Genomic DNA, 24,990 nt, shown 5'->3' with positions numbered 1-24,990 from the left:
AATGGCAACTCACTCTAGTATTCTTGCCTGGAGAATTCCATGGACAGAGGAGTCCACGGGGTTGCAAAGAGTTGGACATGACTGAGTGACTAACACACACACATAACAGGTAGAATAAGGAAAAATAAAAGAGCAGGCAGCAATGACCTGGTCCTCCGGACAGGAGCTGCCAGCTGCGTGGGGCACCCAGACGCCACGTCCCAGGTGGGCTCCTCTCCTCCCAGCCCAGCAGCCCTGGGAGAGCCACCGCAACAGCATAAGCAGACTGTCAAGGGTCCCAGCAGCAGATGCTTCTCTGCCCAGGGTCACTCTGCTGACTCCACCCGGCCCAGACACAGAAACAACCTAACTGTCCACGGACAGAGGATGGACAAAGAAGATGCGGCACACATATACAGTGGAAGACCACTCAGCCGTAAAATGAAGTAATGCCCCTTGCAGAAGCACGGATGGACCCGAGATTGCCATATCGAGGGGAGTAACTCAGGAAGAGAAGGACAAACACCATACGCTGTCACTTCTACATGGAGTCTAAAATATGACACAAATGCACAAGTCTACCAAACAGAGACAGACTCCCAGACACAGAGAGCAGACCTGTGGTTGCCAGGGGGAGGGGCTGGGGGAGGGAAGGACTGGGAGGTTGGAATTAGCAGATGCAAACTGTGACATGCAGGATGGGTGAACAAGGTCCTACCATACACCACAGGCCTGCGACAAACCAGAATGGAAAACAATACAAAAAAATATATATGTGTGTGTAGAAGTGAGTCACTTTGCTGTACAGCACAAATTAATACAATACTGTAAATCAACTAAACTTCCATTAAAAAAAAAAAAAGCCTATTTTACTTATGTGGCCATGCAGTGGACACAGGACTCCTCTGCAGAAACCCCGACAGCCCCAGCGGGTGGGGTGGGGCTGGCAGACCCAGTGCCGAGCCCACAGCACTAGGAGGTGTCAGCATCCCCCTTTGCTGACCCCCGCAGCCCCTCAGTACCAGCACAGCCCACATGGCACGGATCAGAGCACTGAACAGTTGCCCAGGGCGTTGCCTGGCTATGCGGAACTGTGAGAAGCAAAACATCCCCCCAGAAGACATCCTGCTGCCTAGATCTGCCCAACAAGCAGCTTCCTACTAGGTGTATCCTTTAGTGGGGAAAGGGTGTCATTTGGTGCCGTGAGATGTAACAGACACAGAGATAGAGACGAGGATCAGCCTGCAAAGGCACCTGTGAGCACCAGGCCGAGGGTGGGCAGCTGCTTCTCCCACGACCGCTGTCTGCATGTGCAGATGTCGGGGTCTGGATGCGCTGGGCCCTCCAAAGGGCGGCTGCCGTACCCTTCTCATTTGAGCAGGAACAAACCCAAATCAGGAAACAGGAGACACAGTCACCTAAGACCACTGACCACTCAGGGCTCTGCCCCAGCTTTTAAGCCAAAGTGCCACAGGACCAGCACTGTAGGAGCCGACAGTAGCACCGGAGGGGCGTCGTACCTGGCTGTGGCAACAAGTCCAGGTCAGGGGGAGAGTAGGGAGGGCCCCACCAGCCAGAGATGCCGCCCACTCAAGCCGGCAGCTGCCCCGTCCCTGTGCCTCTGTGAGCACGATGCTGTGCTGAGGGTACCCTCAGAGGCTGGAGACCCCGCACATATGCATGGTCTCTGACTAATGGAAAGGAAGTAACTGTCCCACATCTCCTAAATCATCACTCGTTTCTGAACGTGAAGAAGCTTAGTGCTGTTAAGGTTATCATAGCTTAGCTGCAAAGACTGGAACAGTAATTGTGGTTGGAAATCCTCAAATTCTGAGGCTACACATTGACTCCACCACTTGCCTGAGGGATCTGCACGCATCATCTCCCTTTGGCCTGAGCCACCAGCCTTGTACATATGCAGGTTCCAAGAGCATTCCCAACACACACTTGACAAGAGTGTGACCTTTTGCAGGGAGAGTCAGTGACCGGGGAGATGGGGCTGGAGGCTCCGCCCTGAGAATGGTTGGGGGAGAGGCGGCAGATGCATGTGCTGGGGGTCCTGGGAACACCAGGAGAGAACACCCCATGCAAGGGGAGTTATGCCGAAACACCCAGGCTGCTCTGAAAGGTGCTCCCGCAACCCTGCCCCGTGGAAAGCTTGAAACAGGTTGCCGGACCTTCCTCTTCCCACTACTGGGCGTCTGACCATTAAACACTGGTGGATAAATGGAAAGAACAGGACTTTCACCTAAAGAACAACAGATCAGAAAGAAAACGATAGGCTTCGATCACACAGAGAAGAACAGGCAGGGCAGACACAGGGATGGGAATGGATAAGCTCTTTGCGGACAGTGGGAGGTTTCCCCTGATGCTGCCAGACTTGGTGTGTCTAAGCCTGCAGAACCATCTACAGAACCTAGGCATTAGGACCATGGGCCTGCTCACTGCTCACGAAAAAGGAGCCAGTGGGAGAAAGTGAGAAGGAACCTTCTGAGGGGACTTGTTGTGTCTGTAATTCAGCTCACTGACTTCTTTTTGTCAAACAGGATCCAAATATTCTTTGTCATTTTTATGATTTTACTTGCTCCTCTCCTTCTTTGTTCCCCCTTTTTACTTGGTTATAATGAACTGTTGTTCCCTAAAGGGGAGTATGTCAATCCATCTGTGAATCAGACAAAGAATAAAGAATGAAACTTATGAGTATCACATCCCTGAGACTACTGTGTATGTGCATTTCATTTCTTATTCCCTCAGAATAAATTTTCTTCATGTGATGAATCATGTCCCAAGTTTTAACATACATCATGTCTCTACCATATGATGTTACAGAAACCAGGTGCTACGAAAAGAAATACGTGAATAAAAATTTCTCAAGCAGTCCTTGTGTGTGACAATGTTCTTGTATCTGCGTCCACTGCATATATTCTCTGTGTACAGTGACAGTCACGTATTAGAATGTCTGCTGAAGATGCTTTCATAGTTCCTTGTCAATTAAAAGCGGCTAGACTCTTGAATAGTCTTTCAATGATACTCATTTTTTTTGGATCTAATTATGCAGATACAGATGGTGACTGCAGCCATGAAATTAAAAGACGCTTACTCCTTGGAAGGAAAGTTATGACCAACCTAGACAGCATATTCAAAAGCAGAGACATTACTTTACCAACAAAGGTTCGTCTAGTCAAGGCTATGGTTTTTCCTGTGGTCATGTGTGAATGTGAGAGTTGGACTGTGAAGAAGGCTGAGCGCCAAAGAATTGATGCTTTTGAACTGTGGTGTTGGAGAAGACTCTTGAGAGTCCCTTGGACTGCAAGGAGATCCAACCAGTCCATTCTAAAGGAGATCAGCCCTGGGATTTCTTTGGAAGGAATGATGCTAAAGCTGAAACTCCAGTACTTTGGCCACCTCATGCAAAGAGTTGACTCATTGGAAAAGACTCTGATGCTGGGAGGGATTGGGGGCAGGAGGAGAAGGGGACGACAGAGGATGAGATGGCTGGATGGCATCACTGACTCAATGGATGTGAGTCTCAGTGAACTCCGGGAGTTGGTGATGGACAGGGAGGCCTGGCGTGCTGCGATTCATGGGGTCGCAAAGAGTGGGACACGACTGAGCGACTGATCTGATCTGATCTTATGCAGATACATCTTTAAAATTAATTCTCTATGCATGTCTGTACACATGTATATGGATATATATGCACGTGTGTATATGCATATGTATAGATGTCCATATGTCCATGTGTGTGCACGTGTGCGCACATACAAACTAGGGTTCTGACACTATCTAGGGCTCCGACACTATCTAGTTTCCAAATTGCTTGTGTGTCAGCAGATGCCTTGGGTGGCCCTATCAGATCACTAGGGCCCACTCACTGATGTCTCCCACCGGAGCTTCCCGTCAGTTGCTCTGCTGAGCACCGCTGAATGTACCCGGTAGAAGGTTGCTGGGGACAAAGGAAAAAGCCTCAGATGACACACAAGTGCACTGCACATCCGTAGAGACAGGAACGAAGTCAGAAGTTCTTAGTGCTTACTTTAAACCACACACCATCTGTCTGACAGCACAGGGGAGCCAGAACACGTGACCTCAAGCGATGCCAACTCAAATGTACCTCGTATTACGTAGGCTTAGATTGTATAACATGAGTTGCACAAATGCCAGTTAGTGAAAGGAATATTCCAGACCTAGGTTTAATTTCAATTTATTAATTGTTCTAAAAGGTTATAAGAAAGACTTTCAACTATGGGAAGAAGTTTGCAAGCTGTGCAGTTTTTCTCTCCTTCAAGACATGGAAAGAAAATACAGCTGACTTACATACAGAAAATTCTGGTTTTAAATACTTGCCAATGATTTTTGAAGCACCATACAGTATCCAGCAAAAAATTAAATGAAAGTTTGAAAAGCTTCTTTACCTGAAATAAGCCACCAAACAAACAAACCCCAAATTTTAGTAAGTTCTGTAAACAGTACACATTTCAAAATAATCTCTTGCTCTCTCAAATACCCACAGACACTGGGAAACTCAAACTTAGATGACATTGCCCCCTTGACTCCTGGGGGCCTCCCTGTGCCTTCCTGCAGGCTGTCACCACGGTTCCCTGACCCTGTCTGGTGAGGGAACGGCTCTGCAAAGCGATGCCAGAATCTTCCAGGGCACCTCTGGCTGACTCCCCAGAGCACAGGTGTGCAGCAAGCCCTGGGCCTCTCACAGCCAGTCCTCCTGCTGAACCAGAGGGACCCTCCTTCCTACTGTGTCCGATGCCTTGAGAATTACTGCTCCAAACATCCAAGAGCGAGATTCTGGAAGCACCCGAGGGGAGAGGGCCGCGAGCGAGGAAGGGGAGAGTTTAGAAGAAGAGAAGAAGCAGGAACACGGAAGCCACCTGCCCCGCTGGCAGGGACACTGCAGTGACAGTCTGGCAGCTGCTGGTGCTGGCCTTCACCTGACAGCACCCTGAGTACCCACTGCTGCTCCCCACCGGAGCTGCCCCTGCCCAGAACTGCCCCCACCCAGACCTGTTCCCTACCCAGACATGCTCCCCCTCCTGGAGCTGCCCCTGCCCAGACTGGCTCCCCACTCAGAGCTGCTGCCCCTCCTGGAGCTGCCCCCACCTAGAGCTGCCCCCTCCTGGAGCTGCCCCTCTCCTGGAGCTGCTCCCCCACCTGGAGCTGCCCCCCACCCAGAGCTGCCCCAACCCAGACCTGCTCCCCACCTAATCCCAGGTGTGGGTGATGCTCCACCAGCGCCCAGCTGTTGTCGTCCACACAGTGACTTCTGTAAACCAGCAGCTGGCACAGGTCCCTGGCTGTCATGTCTGCCAGAATCTCCACCACTTTGCTTGTCCCGTCTTCACTGAAGACTTTAACATCCTGCAACACAAGAAGGTGACACTTGCAGATGAACAACTTCGGGTCTTCAGAAAGAAACACCGATACAGCACACAACGGGAAAATTATAGATGACAGCGCTCCAACATGTATTACTGGTTTCCCAAGCAGCAGGTGACCGCAGGCTGCACCCATCAACACTCCCCTCTCATCCCCCTGCGGATGCACAGGGCACACAGGATTCCAACACAGGCTCTGAAAACACCCAGGAGACCTCGGGGACGTATGGCCAAACCAGTGTACGAGCTGCTTTTCCATGATCTGTCTCGGGAAGTCAACAGATTTCCTTTTAAGTGCTGCTGGTGGTCTTGGGGTTGGACAGTTTACAGCTGAACTGACTGTGAAAGCAACAGATGCCCCGCAGGAATTCCTAACTCTGGGTGACTCCAGCTGTTCTCCCTTTCAAGGGTCCCCAGTGCAGCAGGCAGCACCCACTGCCTCCTCCTGTCATGCCCTACCCGCCTCATGCTCACTGTAGCTCAGGAAGAAGATGAGAAAAGGAATATGAACACGCCGAAATTCAAACGACTGAAAAGGGCAGTCCTCAAACTCTTCGGCCCCTCCCCCTACAAAATTCCAAGCCAGCTTCGTTTTCCCAGCACTGTTCAAAGCCATGACCTTTGAGCAGCTCCCAGACAGGGGGATGGCCAAGCAGAAATCCAGAGGATCAAACATTTTCTCTGCCCCAGCTGCAAAATCAATAGGGGTGTAGCATTGAGAGGAAACACGAGACGCTCAGTAAAATCTTACCTCCACAGCATGGAAAAAGCAGTCAGAGGAACAAGATGGCATTTTAAATCGAGACTGTGTCTTGAAGGGGAGTATGTCCCCAGCCTCTCCCACCGTCCCTGGCAGGCAGGACCCCCACTCCGGGCGCTGACCCACCGACAGAAGCCCGGTGGGCATGCTGTCTCTGTGCGGCAGGGCAGCTGCTACAAGGCTGCCTTCGGCTCAGTCCTCAAGCCACGCGGGGCAGACCAATCAGGGCCCTACCTGGGCCTGATGCAATCGCTCCCCTACTCGGTGCTCCTGCCCGAGCTGGAGGCGATGACAACAGGACAACAACACGAGGCTCAGACCAGTGCTCCAGCAAAATGCCCGCTTACTCCTCCCCACGGTCCTGATGCCCAGGCAGGACGCTTGGCCCGAGCACGTGTGTTCTCTGAACTCAGGCCTGGCTGCCAAATCTCTCAGCAACCTTGAGCCCGGCAAGGCATGCTATCACTTGCAAGTCTGGAGCTGGAGCTTTCTGTGGCCCAAGTGTCAGCTGGTCCTGAGGAGCTGGCTCCACGCCCTCCCTCCCCGCTCCAAGTCCTTTTTCTCGAGTTTTGATTAAATGCAGACTTGGAACATTTCTCTCCACTGCGAGGAGTCTCGCAGGATACGGTGAGTTGCTGAGATGAAGTCCACAGGGAGGGTGTGTTCCCCTGAGGACTGTCCACAGCAGACTTAGAGTCTCAGAGCCAGAGGGCAGGCAGGACCACCCCGGGGACTGAGCTGTCAGTGGGGCAGGGTCACTGTTCCCACCACCTCTCCACCAGCCCTCCAACCTGGGGGGGGATCAGGACCCAGGAGCCTGCTTATAACTCACATTCATCTTAAATGAAACCCACTCCACGTCTTTTCTGGAATTGACGTTTCACTGAACGACAGTTCTACTTCTCCAAAACCAATTAAATATTCAAATACAGATAACATGACTGAGTTTATGAAAACAAAATGGAATTTTAACAAAGAAAACATGTCTCTGGTGTATAGGTAAAAACTTTGTAAGAACAAATACATTAATACAAAAGAAAAACAAACCTAGAAAAAGAATTCATACAACTGATATATATGCTAAATATAAGTACATGTATAATCATAAATATGTAAATCATAAATATATAAATCTTCCACAGCAGTGCATACATACAAATACCCAAATCAGCATGTTCCTAATTCTCCTTCTTTCCTAAGTTTCTAAGTGAACGTATCTGTGATTACAACGAATAATATCTTCCCTAGGAAATTTAAATTAGGCTGAAGTGTGTTTCCTGTCTCTCTCCAAGTCTTTTCCTGCCTAAATCAGCTATAGCAGCAGCTTTTAAATCTTCTTTTCAGTCCTACTGCACTTTCCTTTAAACTCTTTCTTCACTTCCCTTTGCTCCAAGACCATGCTCCCAGAGGTCTAAATATAGACCTAGTATTAAAATCTAAGATGTGCTTTGTCATGTGGCCACATCCCCAGCTTTCAGATCCCCAGAGCCAGGGACCTGCTGGGGGTGGGGCAGGTGGGCTGCAGCCTGTGACACAGACAGACATGAGGGTCACAGGCTGCCAGGACAGGACCTCAGATCCCGTACTGTCAGCTCCGCCCCTGACACCGCGCCATCCAGTTATTGCTCCAAAGTCACCAGGGCCTGCTGACCAGATTAAACAGGCCCCAAGGCAGAAAGCCAAGGAAGCCACCAAACACGCTCACAGTCTCACCCATGGAGCCTGACAAGCTCGGGAGGAGAGTGTAACCAACACAGATACACAAAGGAAGGTGCTGTTGGAACTGCTAGCCTCTAAAGCCAGCAGCTCCAGAAGGGGCGTCTTGCCCTGTGCCCACCACCCCTGCAGTCAGCAACTGGGCAGGGCTGGGCTCATTCTGGAAACAAGAGAGGGTCTTCCATCTCAGCCTTTGGTGCAGCAGGCCTGGGCTGAGGGATGCTGGGGAGCAGGCTAAGCTCCCAAGTGAGATGCTCATGGTCCTGTGAGGGCGGGATGCAGGAGCTTCTTCTCTGTTGGCCTGCCAAGGCCTCCGCTCCACTAACTCACAGTTCAGCCAGGATGAGATCGACCCCGAGGGCACACAGGGCTTCAGGGTAAACCTGTTTGGGGAACACACAGATCTGGGTCCTGCGAGGTGGTTGGGAGGACAGGACTCGGAGCACAGACCAGCAGCGCCAGTCTGGCCCGGTCACTCCCTGGCTCTGTGACCCCAGTGATGGAAGAGGAAGCATCATTCATGACCCTCCTGGTTGAGGCAGGGGTTCTGGGGAGAATCAGACCCACTGCAATCTGGCCTCATCAGCAACTAGCCATGGGGACTTGGCTGGACCCGGCCTCTCTGTGCCTGTAAAGACGGGATCTGGCAGCAGCCTCACGGGGTCAGCCTGGCTGGGGCTAATGGGAGCCTCTTCCACAAAGCTCCTGGCCTCCTTTGCCCACCCCTGGGGTGCCCTCAGATGCCCTGAAAGCTGGGGACAAGGCAAGAGCTCGCTGAAGGCCTGAGACACAGGTGAGGGGTGGGGGACTAGACCCAGACAGCCATGACCGACTCCGGTTTGCAATTAAGACAGCAGACCTCATGATCGCTGAGATTCAGTGGGAACAATTCACTCGGAAAAGCCAACTGCTGAATTTTCCATTTTTGCACTGCAAAGGAAATTAAGTGGCTAATTGCTTTTAAAGACAAAACTACCATTTATTACAGAATAACCTATATGGGAAAAGAATCTGAGAAAAGACTAGATATGAAAATGAAAGTGTTAGTTGCTCAGTCAGGTTTGACTCCCTGTGACCCCATGGACTGTAGCCCGCCAGGCTCCTCTGTCCATGGAATTCTCCAGGCAAGAATAAAGAATACTGGAGTGGGTTGCCATTTCCTTCTCCAGGAGATCTTTTCAACCCAGGGATCAAACCCAGGTCTCCCACATTGCAGGCAGATTCTTTACCACCTAAGCCACCAGAGAAGCCTAGAATAGATCTATGTATGTGTATTAACTGAATCCCTGTGTTGTACACTTGCAACGAACACAACACCGTAAATCAACTATATCCTAGTATATAAACTCTCTAAAGTAGAACAATTTTTTAAATACCAAAAAACTAAAAAAAGAGCAAATCATGTTCAACATAACACCTCCTTATATACTTAGAAAATATGAGAATGTATGCCATCTGCTTGGCAGAATTCTGATTCTGAAATTTGTAATAAATTCCTGGACTGCATTGCTTTCTTGCTGTATAAATGATAAAAATAAATAAACTTTGAATTAAAAAATAATATTAGGGAGGGATAATTACATCAACAGCTTGAGACTCCTCCATCTCAGGGTTAATAGGGGGAGGAAGGTTCTACCATATGCAGTCCTCTGACTGGCTTGGTGCTGCAGCCCGTTCTAAAAGCCTTGATGTGGTAACAGAGGTTCCATCTTTCCTGCAGCTCTGCTGACACCTTTGCTGCATCCACTGTACAGAGAGGGGAGCAAGAGCTTGGATCTGTGCAAACTTGCAGGAAGGAGTTTAAGAAGAGCTGGGGTTGAAGATACATCATGTCCACGGCCCTCAACAGGCAGACAGACAGTGGGCACCTCCCTCCTGCCACCCTTATTTCTGCTTCGGGGACCAGACATTTCCTGCTGGGGCCTTGCAGGTCGGAGTCTTGTCCAAATCCTGCAGACTCTTGACACTGGCAGAGACCAACCCCTGAAAACAGCAAACGGAGGCCTCTCAGCGCTTTGTCCCAGGGTCAGCCGAGGTGCCGGGCATCCCTGGGGGGGTCGGTGGCCTCTCAGTGCTGTGGCTGAGCCGAGGACATAGCCTGTCCTCGGCACAGGACCCAGAGAGCCTGCTGGGTCTGAGCTGAGCGCTTGTCTCAGTTCTTTATCATCCAACTTTCTTCTCAGTTCAAAAGCTCTCTGGTTCCTGCTTAAATACATTTTCAAAGTGAGGATGTATGCTGGGCTTCTCATTAACTCCTGAAGCCTGCTGTAAATCCTGTGGGTAAACCCTTAGGGAGAAGCCAGGCTGTATCCAAGGGCCACCAGGGGGCATCCAGGCGGGAAGATCAATATTGAAAGGGAGGCCACACTAGAAGATGCTCAGCACCGCTACTGATTACAGAGATGTGAATCAAAACCACAGTGAGGGAGCACCTCACATGGGTCAGAAAGTCTAAGACAACTAACAAAGGAGAGGACGTGGAGAGAAGAGAGCCCTGCTGTGCTGTGGGCGGGTCTGTGAGCTGGCACGGCCGCCGTGGAGAACAGAATGGACGTTCCTAAAAACAGCTAAGGAGAAGAGCTGCCATGTGATCCTGCAATCCCACCCCGGGCGTGTATTCAGAGAAGATGAAAACTCTAATTTGAAAGGACACGTGCACCCCAGTGTTCACAGCAGTACTATTCACAAGAAACAACCTAAGTATCCGTCGTCAGAGAAGCGGATAGAGAAGATGTGGTACATATACAATGGAATTCTATGCAGCCACGAAAAAGTGTGAAATAATGCCATTGTGGCAACGTGGATGGACCTAGAGACTGCTGAGTGAAGCAGGGCAGGAAAGAGAAATACCATACGATGTAACTTATATGTGGAATCTCAGAAAATGGTGCAAGTGAACTCGTCTACACAACAGAAACAGACTCACAGACACAGAAAACTTTGGGTTACCGAAGGCGAAAGGGAGGGGTGGGTTCATTAGAAGTTTGGGGGTAAGAGATACAGAGCACTACGTAGAAAACATGAACAGCAAGGTCCTACCGTGCAGCTGCTGCTGCTGCTGCTGTCGTGTCAGTCGTGTCCGACTCTGTGCGACCCCACAGACGGCAGCCCACCAGGCTCCCCCATCCCTGGGATGCTCCAGGCAAGAACACTGGAGTGGGTTGCCATTTCCTTCTCCAATGCATGAAAGCGAAAAGTGAAAGTGAAGTCGCTCAGTCGTGTCCGACTCTAGAGACCCCGTGGACTGCAGCCTACCAGGCTCCTCCGTCCATGGGATTTTCCAGGCAAAAGTACTGGAGTGGGGTGTCATTGCCTTCTCCGACCACGCAGCTCAGGGGGCTATATCCAGTGTCTCGTAATAAACTACGATGGAAAAGATCTGAACAAGGAGATACATATACATGTGCTTTCCGTGTGCTAAGTTGCTTCAGTCATTTCCATCTCTTGCCCACCCTCTGGACTGCAGCCTGCCAGGCTCCTCTGTCCATGGGATTCTCCAGGCAAGATGAATCAGTTTGTTGTAAAGATGAAACCAACATATTGTGAACTAACTATATTTCAATTAAAAAAAAATCAAAAGGGAGGGAAGACTGGGTGATAGGGTTGGGAGGTGCGGAGGAAATCCTGGTGTGGCCGGGCTTCTGAGGAGGGAAAACAGCAAAGCCGGTGGTGCCTGGGCAGTGGCGGTACGCTCCTGAGCACTGCAGAGGCCACAGCGGGGCCCCACGCGAACTCCCTCCAAGGTCAGCATCCCTCTCTCCCAACCAGACACAGGGTGCAAGCCCCAAGACGGGAGGACCACTCTCCCAGAGGGAGGAGACGGGTCCACTGGGGCCCAGGTCTGAAGCAGGGCCTCTGCTGACTGCCTTTCTCTCTGTCTGCAAGAGGCTTCTCCCCGGGGGCCCTCAGAGCCCCCATGTGGGGCAGGCCTAGCAAATGTGGACGAAATTAGATGTACTTCAGATTAGGGCAGGGCCAGGGCTGGGCTGAGTTTGTTTTAGTGAAAAGAATGTAATTCCACTGACTTCTGTTTTCAGTTCTGTTCTAAACTGATGTTCTTTTGAGCCACAAGGAATGACAACTGAAGCTGCTACGGACGATCACATGGGCCCACCATACACTGCAACATCATTAGCATCATTCTGTTCAACAACGGGGACCCAAAGGGACTTTTAAAAAAACAAGGGTCTGTGTTATAATCTATTGATTTCAAGGTTTCAGAGACAATTAAAAATATTGTAAGTCCTCACAATCCTTTCTAAAGGAGTTAAAGTTCTAAATCAACTCACAAAGTAGTTCCCGGAAGTCAAGCACAGATCTGGAGCCCCCCAGGGACACCCTCGTTGCCTGGTGCTCGTGGGCAAGATTCAGGGCGCAAGGCTTTCTGCTGGCACCTCCAAGTCACTACCTGGCAGGATCAGTTTTGACTGGCTCACCTATATTTCTTTTCAAGTTTCCTAGAATAGATACATACAGCCTATTACTTTGAGAAAAGCAATTTGTACAGAGTGGTATCTTACAGGAAATAAAAATAACAGCTGTTTTAAAAACATCCCAGGGACTTTCCGGTGGTCCAGTGGTTAAGACTTTGCCTTCCAGTGAAGGGGGTGTGGGTTTGATCCCTGGTCGGGGAGTTAAGATCTCACAAGTCTTAAAGGCAAAAAATCAAAACATAAACAAGAGAAGCAATATTATAACAAATTCAATAAACCGTCAAAAATGGTTCACCCCTGCCCCTCTTCCCCGGCAAATCCTATTCTCTTTCGTTGAGGTATAGAGGAACCAAGAGGTCCCACTTCCATGGAGCTCAGAGAAGATTCTCAGCCCTTCTCTGGGCATCAGAGTCCTTGCATGCACAGGGCTGCTCTGGGGGCCCACCTGGCCCCCCACTAGCAGGGTCCTGAGCTGTCCTGGGAGTGTCTGTTCACATCTCTTTCTCTGCAGAGTGCTTGGGGCCTGGCCCGGCTTGCTGCTCTGACTGCCTGTTCACCCGGGGAGGCACTACCCCCTGCCTGCCATTCTGCCTCCCTTCTTCCTGGGCCCCAGAGCACAGCTGAGGCTTCCACTCCACCGCAGTGACCTGCTGTGACTCTGCAGCCCTGCGCTAAACCATTCTCATCTACAAGGCTCCCCTTCCCGCAAGCTTCCAGGACTAGGCACCATGGCTGGGCTCCGGGTCATGCAGGGTGTGTGCGAGTCTCTGCCGAGAGGTGCCCCGTCCTGCCTGCCCGCCCGTGGCCCTGAGACCTGTGGAGGATGGCTGCTTTACAACGTAAAGGAGAGGACCTCATTCAGGCACAGGCGACACGGGTGTTCCCACGCTCTGAGCTCTGTGTAAGGACAAGGGTGGTGGCCTCCAGGATATGCCAAGTCAGGATCAGACGGGATCATATAGAGGGGACATTCCTGACACATGCACATACGTTTTTGTTGTTCTTGCTAAGGCATGTCTGATTCTTTGCAACTGCATGGACTGCAGCACGCCAGGCGTCCCTGTCCTTCACATGTATATAAATATACACACATGCATATACACAAAAATGTACACACACAAACACACATGCATACACACATACATATACAGTTGACCCTTGGCCAACAGGGGGACTGATCTGAGTATAACTTTTAGTTGGTCAACCAGCCCTACACCAGCGACAGCAGCAGTCGTGTTTGTACTGAAATATAGCCACGTTTAACCCAAGTCATTCAGGGGAACACAGACACATTCATCTTTTCTCACAGGTTTCACTGTAACATGTTTGGAAAACACATACAGGACAAAGGAAAGAATGTGACCACCGCTGACAACTCCCAGATTCACAGTTACAGTTCTCGAGTGTGTCCTTCCTGTCTTCTCCTGCACAGCTGTTTATAAATAGATGCATGGACACCACTGGGCTCAGATGGCGTCTGAGGTTTTGCAATCGTGGTGTCAAGCTTCACGTTACACCAGCAACATCACGTTATACCCAGGTCATTGTATTTCTCTGGTGTATTAGTGCTAGTGGGGGATTTCTGCTCATGGCTGTGAGGAAGGCGGTGCTGTCCCAGGGCTGCCCACTCAGTGGCTTCTCAGTGATCCTTCTTCTCACAGAGCGCCCTGGCACATCTTTACATGAGTCTTGGAGTGTGGCATGAATTATTTTCTCAGGGTAAATGGCCGGATGTCAATTTCCCCAGAGTACCACCTCTAATAGGGGAAATATTTCCAAGAAAGGAGATGACATGTGTTTGGCAGGATGCATACTATTCCTTAAAGCACAGGTCTCCTCTGAGCATCTCCGAACCTCCACCACCCATTAAATAAGCACTCATCAAGCAAGCGCTGGGTGCTGGCCCCCCTCTCCTGGATGTCTAAGGCACCCCGCTCCCCACCCCCAACCCCACGCTTTCTAAGTGCATCATTACGGAGACTGTAGAAGCTGCCAGCATGGGATTCAAGCTCCTGCTCTCCACTCCCTGCACGAGCCATCCCACCCCAGATCCTCGACCCCAAACAGAGGGATGTTACACAGGCTGATGGTGAGTGTCACTCACAGAAATGCATGCAACACCACAGCCCAGAGCAAGTGCCCCGCATACGCTCACTCCAGACACACTGCTCTCGACTCCTCCTCCTGGGGCACCATGTGCCTAAAAGATCCCACTCCCCACAGGCTGCAGGACAAAGACTGTCCACAGCACCAATTCAGGAAGAGGGAGCACTTGGCAGGAAGTTCACCCTGGGCTTCTGCTAACCTCAGAGACTTCTATGGGGCTTTCAACTGTTTCTGGTCTAAGCAGTTGAAAATCCAAGAATTTGAAGTTTGCTTTGTATTTCAAGCAGCTGAAGCCCACGATGAGAAGGAGTGATGGTCCTTGAGAAAAGAGGCCCCATCATGGCCCGTCCATCCTGGGGGTGGTGAAGGCTGTGCCATGCCCAGAGCAGGGGTTGACCAGATGACCTGTAAGGGGTCTGCTGACTGGGTTCTCTCTCTAGCTCTGCTGGGCGCAGGCAGCCCTGAGGGATGAATGTGGTGCTGAAACTTGCAAGGTGGCCTGGGACTGGGTTTTTCAGTGTGGATCAGAGCCCCCGGGGGAGCAAACTCCCACGGCCAAGCCCTTCCCTGGGGTGGCAGTGTCTTGTAAGGGAATTCATGGCACTAGGGTTGCAGACATGCAGTGTAAATGCAATTCCTACCTGAGTACAAAGTTTTTCAAAAGTGAGATTGAGGAATTAGGTGTCACAATGGTATTCATAGTATTGTTAAGAAAACAGTCTGGATCTTTTATAGAAATAGACTGAAAGATTTATAGATAAACGATATGATGGCTGGAATTTGGCTCAGAACAATATAATATACAAGGGGGTGTGGTTTGACAGTTGTGGGGTCTGGGTGGGGGGCATGTGGGCTTCACCACTATTCTACAGGTTTGCACAGGTTCTATTCCTCATATTAAAAGGAGGATAAAGAAAGCCACCAGGAGAAATAAAGCAAATTTGAAGACTTCTCCTGGCTAATCTATTTGAAGAACTGAACCCACGTTCTCTCTTATGAATCATAAAATGTAGTAGAGAAAGCAGTACCCCTTCCTGCCCTGAGTGGTTCCTGACGGGGGCTGGACACCCCCCACGCCCCCACCGAGGCACATTTGGCCACGTCTGAGATATTTCTGCTTGTCACAAGTGGTGTGTGTTGGGGGCACTACTATCCTCTGTGGGCAGAGGCATGAGTGCTGCTGAACATAATCCAGGGCCCGGGATGGCCCCACATCACTGGGACAATGTGAGGTCAGACCAAACAAGGACTGCAGTGGCCACGAGTCACGGGATCCAGTAACCATTAACCTGCTCTTACGACGAATAAACGCACACACAGACACACAGCTGGGAGGGAAGCGCTGCTCATCCTCACGGCTGAAGGCCGACTGATAGATTAACGCCAGAATGGGAGTCGCCACACGGGAACCGGTAATATTTGACAAAACCAGCCAAAGGAGTTTGGAGGAGGACGCGTGTAACATGGCTCCAAGCTCTCTTCCTTTCAACTCCTTTCTAGTTACAAGGGAAAGACGCCACATCGCAATGGAGAAACCTAGCCAACAGGACTAATGCATACCAACATTAGTGACAAGAGAAACCAGCATCACAGCGTCCTGAACTCCCGCCCCGAGAAGGAGGCAGCTGCCTGTGGTCTGCCCACCATGTACAGCCTGAAGGGGCCCCAAAGAAACCTCCTACAAAGCAAAGACAGGGCTCTAGTCACCGCGTATGTGATAGAGGAAATGGAGTGGCCAGATTGGGCCCCACGTGGAAGGAGAGTAGAGACACTCAGGCCAGTACAGAGGTGGGACCTGTATGGGTTCATGAACCAGAAAAAAAGAAGCCATAAAGGACACTGGGAGGATGTGTGGGTCCCGGGGGAAGGCGGGCCAGTGAGACGAGTTGGGAGACTGAACTGATGTATATACGCTATTGATACTACGTATAAAATAGTAACTAATGAGAATCTGCTGTGCAACACAGGGAAGGCTACTCAGCCCTCTGTGGTGACCTGAATGGAAAGCAATCCAAAACAGAGTGGGTCTATGCATAGTTGATCCATTTTGTTGTACAGCAGAGACTAACAGAACATTGTAAAGCAACTATATTCCAATATATATATATATTTTTTAAAGGACAATTAGAGACTCTGACTAAGGTTTGGATCCCTGCACTTATTAATGTGAACACCCTGATTTTGGTAAGTGCTGTGTGCTACAGTGCCTCCTGTTATACACACATCTATACACATTGGCATAAATGTACAGGAGCAAGGAAAATGGTTTAAATGGGGCAGCATGTGAGCGACTAGGGAATCTGAGCCAAGATCTACAGGAGTGCTCTGTGTCGCTACTGCAGCTGCTCTATAGGTTTGAAGTTATTTCAAAGTAAAAGTTTAAAAAACACATCGTGTGACAATAATGACACACAGGTCCCTCCTCAATCAGCATCTCACGCCTGCCGTCACCGACAGGGGGCAGGGTCACAAAGACAGCGCTCTGCACCAAGAGGCTCCTCCTCCTTCCCCAGGAAGTATCTGTTTTCACTGTCAGGAGGTTTAGGACCTCAAATCCGCAGGCATCAGGGTGTTCAGCCCCGGTCGGGGTCAGGAAAATGTGCAGAATGCAAAGACCGCGCTTCGGTTCACACAGGTGTGCGGCGGCACCTGCCCTCGGAAAGCCCACGTCCACGCCGGAGCACTGCGCGGCGGCCGCGCAGAGAGCCCGTCAGACAGAGCCGCAATGCGGCATCCCCTCGCCACTGCCTGTCCCTCTGTTCTGTGATGGCAGGGCAGGCCACCCCACAGATCAGCCCCCCAGACCGCCGGAGCCGCACTGACTAAGGTGGCTCTGCCCTCAGGCCAATGTACTATCTTTATCTCAAGCTCTGCAATGCATTTACCAGCATCCAGTTTCAGCGAACGTCTGACATGAGAGGCAGGGCAGGTCTTACGTGGTCTTTAGGGACGAGGGGGCCTCCAGCTGCGCCCTGAGCAGCATCCCCCGACCCCCGCCTCCCCCCGCTCAATGAGGGCGCAATATCATATCCTATGCAGACCTTGGCTCGCGCCTACTGGGCCAGCACAGGCGTCCCAGCCGCTGCCCTGCTACTGTGCTGACGTTGTTCTAGCAGGGAGCGGGCAGGGGAGGACACACAGCTGGATGCAAAGAACACAATACACCTGAAGACTGACAGATATACTGGAAGTTTAGAAAAAAGTGAAATCCGAGGAGCTGAGAGAGACATGAGTGGCTAGGTTACAAAGGGACCACAACCTCTAGACTTTCCTTGGGTCCAGAACATGCGGACAGTGAACCCCACACGGCTGCTGGGCGGGGCTACCATTTTTATTAAGAGTCAAGAATTCGTATCTGTAGATACAATTTTCACTCTCAAAATCCCAACTCCCCTCCAAAACATATCTGCTAGGAATGACCTTATACTAATAACCTTTGTACCACCAATAACACTTGATTTTTGGGAAAGTCAACTTATCTACCATTATGGTGAGATTACAAGAATACCGCTAAAGATCAAGAGTTAGTGACAGTAATTACTGAGAAGTTCCTTAAAAAGCAGAACATGTTCATTGGTTATCAGTGGGCATCCCTGTTTGCTGCATTTTCGTAACTAAAATCAGGCCACAGAAGGGAAACCCTTTGCTGAGGGCTGAGGCTGGATCCCTGGGCTGCAGCACCGTCCATCTGTACGAGCAGCAGGGCTGCTCAGCTCTGCTCACCTTAGACCAGGGATCCGCAGGGGCGAAACGTAAGCCAAACGCCAGTGGGACCAGCTCCTCAACAACCAGGAAAGCACAAGGCTCTGTCCAACATGGACTCAGAAGATGCAACGCCAGAAAGAGTGAAGTGCCTAAACGCGGCAGCACGCACCCTACCCCGCCCTGCGGCCACGGGGTCTCCAACTCAGGGGCTTCCAGCGCGACGCCTAAGCAAGCGCCCCTGCTGCAAACCTCCCTTTGGGTCTGTCTCTTTGCTCCCAGAAGGGCTCAGTAAATACCTTCTAGAGTTTCTTGAAGCTTCAGAAACAGCCAATGGAAATGACGGATTGCTTGGAGTCGGTTTCATCACGGGGGAGTGACTTAGCTGCCGCTCGGGGGCCAGTGAAATCAGACACAAGACACCCATACTGGGTTCCTTTGCTCCTTGAGCAGGGGTCAGCCAGGCTCCAGGGCCTTCTCATTGTACCATACAGGGTACACAGCCCTCTGATGACAATTATAAAAATGAGCTTCATACACACACAGAGAGTCATAAACACACGCAGCCTTTAATCAGCAATCGCTGTGCTGAGAATCTAAGTTTACCAGTATATCTATCTATCTACCTACCCATCATCTACCTAACCACCCAGCTCTCCACCATTAAGTGACCAAAGACCCATATGCAAGAATGTTCGTTTCAGCTTTGTTTACAATAAGAAAGAACTGCAAACAATGACACTGTTTGTCATAAGAGGGTTAGGTTAAACCAAGTACGATCCCCACTCAGTGGAGTGCCAGGAGGTTTTTGGTGGAAATGTGATAACACAGGTAAATTCTGGACAAGATAGACAACATCCATCCACACTGCTCATGCCTGAAGAATGAGGCGAGAGCTGGGCAATGAGGAGAAAGGGAACTTTACTTTTTATTGCAGACTGCCTTGTACTATTTAAGTTTCACTTTTTGATCTTCCTGTGAGCATGTGTTACTTTTATAATTTAAAACAACTCATGTTTTGGCCCCTGGTTGAGCACAGGTGACTTAGTAGTAAGTCAGGCCAGTGTAGTCCCTACTCTTCCCTGTGTTCAATGCCCCCACTTGCCAAACTGTGTGGTCTATCTGAACAGACTAGCTTCTCTGGAAGGATGCAGACGAAGGAGAGACTGCTTTGTGAAGACCTTTGGGGGAGGGGAGTCAACCTCTGATGGACTTCTCTCCCATGGAGGGGATGGCTCTGGGATCAGCTGGAATAAAGACCCAAAGTCCAATCCTGGGTCTCAAGCACAGGGAGCTCCCACCAGGAGTTGAATTTTTATTAACAGTTTATGCCACCTAGAATTTATTTCCGTCTATGTACATACAAGGGCTTCCTCAGTGGTTCAGTGGTGAAGAATCCGCCTGCCATGCAGAAGCTGTAGGTTCGATCCCTGGGTTGGCAAGATCCCCTGGAAGAGGGTACAGAAACTCACTCCAGTGTTCTTGCCTGGAGAATCCCAGGGACAGGGAGCCTGGTGGGCACAGTCCATGGGGTCATAAGAGTCAGACGCGACTGAAGCGACTTAGCACACACACGTGCACACAAATGGGGTGGCTCGCCCAGCGGTACTATCCTACAGTTCTGGACACTGGACATCAGAGACAAGGTGGTCCCCTCTGAGCGTTATGAGCAGTGTTACCTTCTATGCCTCTCCCCCAGCTCCTGGGGACCTGCTGGCCATCACTGGCAGATAAACATCACCCTGATCACTGCTTGCATTTTCAGGGCTTTCCCCTCTGTGTGGGTCCAAATGTCCCTTCTTTATAAGGACACCAGTCCTACTGGGTTGGCCCACCTACTCCAGCACGAGCACATCTTAACTTAATGACTAACATCTGTAACTACTCTATTCCCAAACAGAGTCATAGTCAAAGGTCTCAGGGGTTTCAGGACTTCACGTCTGAACTGGGGAGGGAGGTGCCATACCGTTCATAGTAATATGCAATAAAGGATAAGACCCTAATTCAGCTCTTCCTCCAAAGAGCTGATAACTGCTGGAGCACAGTGAATAAATCATGATGCCTTGTTCATGGTATTCTGATGCTTGGAGAGGCTGGCTCCTTCTCTGGGTACCTGCTCTAGAGCACAGATGTCTCTGCTTTTAAACCAGAACCACATGGTTTTCGACAGCAGCTTTATAAGGCCAAAACCACTCTTCTAAAGGGGGAACCTCTCATGCTCAGAGGTGAAATCTGGTTGGCCTCTTCTAGGTTCCCATAAAATTCAACCTTTCAGCAGCCTGGAACCCAGTGACAGCCCCTCGCCGCCCAAGACCCCAGGCCCGAGGCTGTTCTTGCTCCCACTGTGACACCTCGGGGGTCTGCGTGAGTCTTTCCTGGGGAAGGGACCCTGCCTATTCTGGAATCTTTAGGTAGGAGTTTGGATTTCAAGTTTGTGAATCTGATGTGTGCTCCTGGTTGCATATGGGGTTGATTCAGTGACTAAGACAATATAAAACTAAATTAAAACAAGCACCCCACCCATAAAAGTAAGTGGACTGGTATCCAGGATAAAGAGAAAAGAGCAGCACCCAGCTGGGAGTTCTGTAGGCCTCCTTAGGGTCCCTGAGACCTGGCCTGCTGGGCAGCAGGTCCCTACGATGCCACCAGGGCCTCTGCCACAGCAGGAGGGCATCTGTTCTGGTCTCTGTGACAGCCCACTTGCCGTGACAACCTCAGAGTTATACAAGCTGCTTGTCTTTATTAGGGGAATTCCAAATTACTCTAGAGAAGATGGATACGGAGAATAAGACATGAAGGGCCTTCAGGGGGTTGGGGTCACAGACCCAGCTGCTCCTAAAAGAACAGGAACAAGCGGCTCCTTGGTCACTCAGGTGAGACAGAACAGTCTTACCTGAGATCCAGAGAGAGCCATGCTCATCAGAGGTCCAAGAACCCCTCAGCAGGGTGAGATGGATTTGGAGACTTCCACTGCTTCTGACCAAAACCACCCTAAAAATAACCAGGAGTCATGGCAGCACGGCACCAGTGAGAACTGACACCAAACAGGCCTTCTTTACGCTCTTCAGGTCTTTCTACCAGAATGGTTTTTCTTATGCATCCCCGACACTGTCTTTGCTTCTTACTCTGGCTGAGGACACCTGAGTTAGTGTATGACTAGGAATTATTAGCACTAGATGCTCCTTTGATTCTTGAAGGGTCCGCATCCCTTCCTTCACTAACACAGTTCAGTTTCATCACCTCACATTTCATAGGCTCATGACATTCTTGGTACATAAAACAGTGTGCGTGGAATAAAGTGAAGATTTTTTTCCCCCGCTTGGTACCCGGTTACTAATGATAAGTATCTGCTGAGCACAGATCACGGGTCCTCCTTAACCTCTGTTCTGGCAGCTCCCCTGAGCCAGGCCGGCTGGGAGGCCAGGCTGGCTCCTGGGCAGCATCCTTCCGGGCACTGGCAGCAGGCTGGAGCCGCCGTGGCTCGCCCTCCTCGCCAACCGTGCCCTGGGCACCAGTGTGTGCCCCTAGGGGAGACTTGGGCAGGACTGGAGAGGTGCCACAGCAGGAGGCTGGAGCCCATACCACACGGCCACGGGCCAGGGTCACCTCTCTGCTGACCTCTGGCCAGGAATTGTATCTGTGAGGGCCTCGTGGGCACCAATGAACATCCTGTGGCATGCAAACCAGGTCCCCTCAGAACCTGCTGAGATTTCAGACACAAAACCTCTCTTTCATAAACGAAGGAATATCTTCCCAACAACAGCTTCAGCTTTGCATGGCTGCTTACGGGTTGTTTCCAGACAGAAAAGCCCTGAGCAGGAAGGGTGCTGTCTGCTCTCTGAAGTCCACACCCTGGCCCAACACCCCCCAAAAGAAAAAGAAAAAACACTGGAGACCACATGGCTGCCAGCTGACCACCCAGCTGGAGCAGCAACAAGTCAGGAAAAGGTGCTACTGCTGTTTACAGAGCCTGCTTATCAAACCCCCAAATATCTGCACAAAGAACCTACCCAGGCCAAAAGGGGGCATCTAAAGTCAGCCTTCCGGCGGCGCAGATTTGGTGACAAGACCTTCCTCCTGTGGGTTCTGGACATCCTGGTACAGAGTCCCAAGGAGACCAGCCAGCAGCATCCCTCTGGGGCTGGCACGGCCTTGGAGGAAACGTAGTGTTTTACTTATGGTCCTGCACATTTTCTTTACTTGAGGACCCTTCACAGTTTGAGGCTCCGACACTAACACTGCAGGAATTTCTTTCCCTTGGTTGCGGTGTATATGAACTGGCATCGAGGCTGAGCGTGGCAGAGACAGACCCACTCAGCACGTCCCGCTACGCCAACAGGACTGTGGCTACTGCGTTCCTTGTGGGAGGAAGGGAAAGAGGGACCAGCGTGTTCTCGCTGACGCTCTCCCAGGACAGGGCCATGTCTCCCTTTGCCAGCAGCACCAGTTTGAGCGCTCTGATTCGGACGTCGCAGAGAACCAGCCAGGGCGGCCGCCTCACCCCTCGGGGTCGCTGGTTGGGGCAGGAGGGCCGGAGGGTGTGCGCATTTGTCTCCCTTGGACTTGTACTGACTGTGACAGGACGTGATGGACTCCTGTTATGTTTTCTAGGATGTTGCTCCTCTTGGGGAAAAGCACCCTGCATAAATCTGTGCACAGAGAGGCTTACTGGGTTTTTCGCATTGTTTTTCTTTGTTCAGCATTTTATCTTGAGAACATTTCAGGCTAACGGAAAATGTGTGAAACCTAGTACAATGATTTTTCCACATGTTTTCCATCTAGGTTTATGTGCTTCCCAGGTGGCTCAATGGTAAAGAATCCGCCTGCCAGTGCAGAAGACGTGGGTTCGATCCCGGGGTCAGGAAGATCCCGTGGAGGAGCAAATGGCAACCCACTCCAGCATTCCTGCCTGGGAAACCCCACGGACAGAGGAGCCTGGCGGGCTGCAGCCCATAGGGTCTTAAGAGAGTCGGTTACAACTCAGCAACCAACCAGCAGCAGCAGCAGGCTCCCCAGTAGCCCCGTTGGCTTTATCATCTTCTTACCCTCTGTCCCTGCCTGCCCAGTACAGTGAGCCATAGACAGCTGGCCCTGCAGCCCGGGACAACTTGATGTACATTTCCTAAAAACAGCAACTCTAACCACAGTTCAAGGACTGGAATGAGGAAATCACATCCACACATTACCATCAGCTGTCTGCATACTTCAGTCAAATTTAGCCAGTGTCCGAGTAGCATCCTTTTTGGAAAAGGCAGCTCCTAAGAACACATGCGCGGGTGTGTGTTTGGCCGCGCTGGGTCTCACTGCAGCCTGCGAGGTCTTCGGTCTTGTTGGGGCACGCAGACTCTTTCAGTTGTGGCATGTGACCTCTCAATCGCCGCACATGGCCTCCAGTTCCCTGACCAGGGATCGAAACTGGGCCCCCTGCATTGCGAGCACACAGTCTCAGCTGCTGAACCACCGAGGAAGTCCCCAAAAGGCAATCTTTGAATTTAGGATCCCCTCTGGGCCCACTGGCCACCTTCAGCTGCCCGGCGTCTCCTTGGTCTCCATCAGCTAGACGTCTCCTTGGATTTGCTTGTCCCCGATCTCTCGTTTCTTGGGGTCTTCTAGGACCTCAACACCATTGAGGAGCCTGGCATTTACTGGAAGGTTCTGGGTCCTGGTTTGAGTTTCTGGCCCCACAGAAGTGGATTCTTTCTCGGGATGCCCCCTCTGGCTGTTGCTGGTGACGTTACCTTGGTCTGTAAGGTGGCCCCTGCTGCCCTTTCCACGGCCCTGAGTTGCTCCGTTACCTTTGCCCTTCGAGAAGCTCCTCGTTCCCCATGACAGGACCCCCTGCATCCATCAAGCATCTCCTGTGAGGCCCTGACTGCTGAGTAGAGAATGGAATTTAGGCGCTAACACCCAAGGCCAGGGTTGGACATATTTTTAAAGGAGTGAAGCAGAGCTGCAAGTTATCATAGAGACAAGAAAGCTACAGAAAGGCAAGAAGTCACCATGCGCTGTTGCTCTGCACAAATCCATCCAGTCCCCCGACCTCAGCTCCTGCTGTGTCCTCCTCCTACCTGGCTGTCCCCACAGCTGCCATCCTGTGCATAAAATCCAACATGCAGACTTCTGCAAGGGGAAGGGGACTGGGGACAGGATGGAGTGGGGGTTGGGGTTAGCAGATGCAAACTAGCACTGGGTTGGTCAAAATGGTCATTTGGGGTTTGCTGTGAAAAAATCTGAACAAACGTTCTGGCCAACCCAATGTAGATAACACGGATAAACAACAAGGTCTGCTAACCCCAAGGTCCTACAGTCTAGAACAGGAACTATACTCAACTTCCTGTGATGCACAATCATGGAAAAGAAGATGCAAAAGAATGTACATACACCTGTATAGCTGAATCACTTTGCTGTTCAGCAGACGATAACACAACATTGTGAATTGGTTATACTTCAGTTAAAAAAAAGAAAATCTGCCTTGCTTGTCTTGAGACACTCGGTACAGTTTGCTCCTCAGAGATGGATCCCTGCCAGGCCTCCAGGCCCCCCAATCTCACCCCGTGTCCCTCCTGATTGCCTTCCCTCCCTCTTTCTGGAACATTCTCTGCCTCCAACCCAGGTACCATTTCCTCATCCTCCAGTCGCAGCTGCTTTGCTGGCTGGTGCTTTTCCTGCAGCTGGAAAGTCCCATGTCTACCCGCTGGTGCCTCCGGGCACTTGTCTCTCACAGCAGTTCCTGGGCTCCTGAGGGCAGGGCTGTGGCAGTGCCCAGGTGTGAGGAAGCCTCCCAAATCACCCTGGGGAGTGGGTCCGTGAGATGGAAGCAGCGGTGGAGGAGGGATTTCCTGGTTGGACCCGTGCCAGATGAGAGCAGGCAGCAGTCGGCTTCCAGGGGTGCCCTCTGGGGATG

General features: G+C 51.0%; 1 protein-coding gene across 11 annotated transcripts in view; it reads right to left on the bottom strand.

The window, feature by feature from the left end:
- Positions 1-24,990, bottom strand: part of GRB10 (growth factor receptor bound protein 10) — a 221,338-nt gene that overhangs the window by 36,585 nt on the left and 159,763 nt on the right. For 10 of the 11 annotated variants that reach the window (XM_024990511.2, XM_059885419.1, XM_059885420.1 and 7 more), the window contains one exon: positions 5,196-5,352. In XM_024990511.2, the coding sequence (XP_024846279.1) occupies positions 5,196-5,352 (157 nt within the window). Of the gene's footprint in view, positions 1-5,195; positions 5,353-6,120; positions 6,363-24,990 lie in introns of those variants that run through there. The other variant, XM_010803961.4, reaches the window with a different exon arrangement.

The sequence above is a fragment of the Bos taurus genome, chromosome 4 (assembly GCF_002263795.3).
Source record: "Bos taurus isolate L1 Dominette 01449 registration number 42190680 breed Hereford chromosome 4, ARS-UCD2.0, whole genome shotgun sequence".
NCBI lineage: Eukaryota > Metazoa > Chordata > Mammalia > Artiodactyla > Bovidae > Bos > Bos taurus.
Note: the sequence above shows the minus strand (reverse complement) of the source record. Positions and strands in the feature narration are given on the sequence as shown.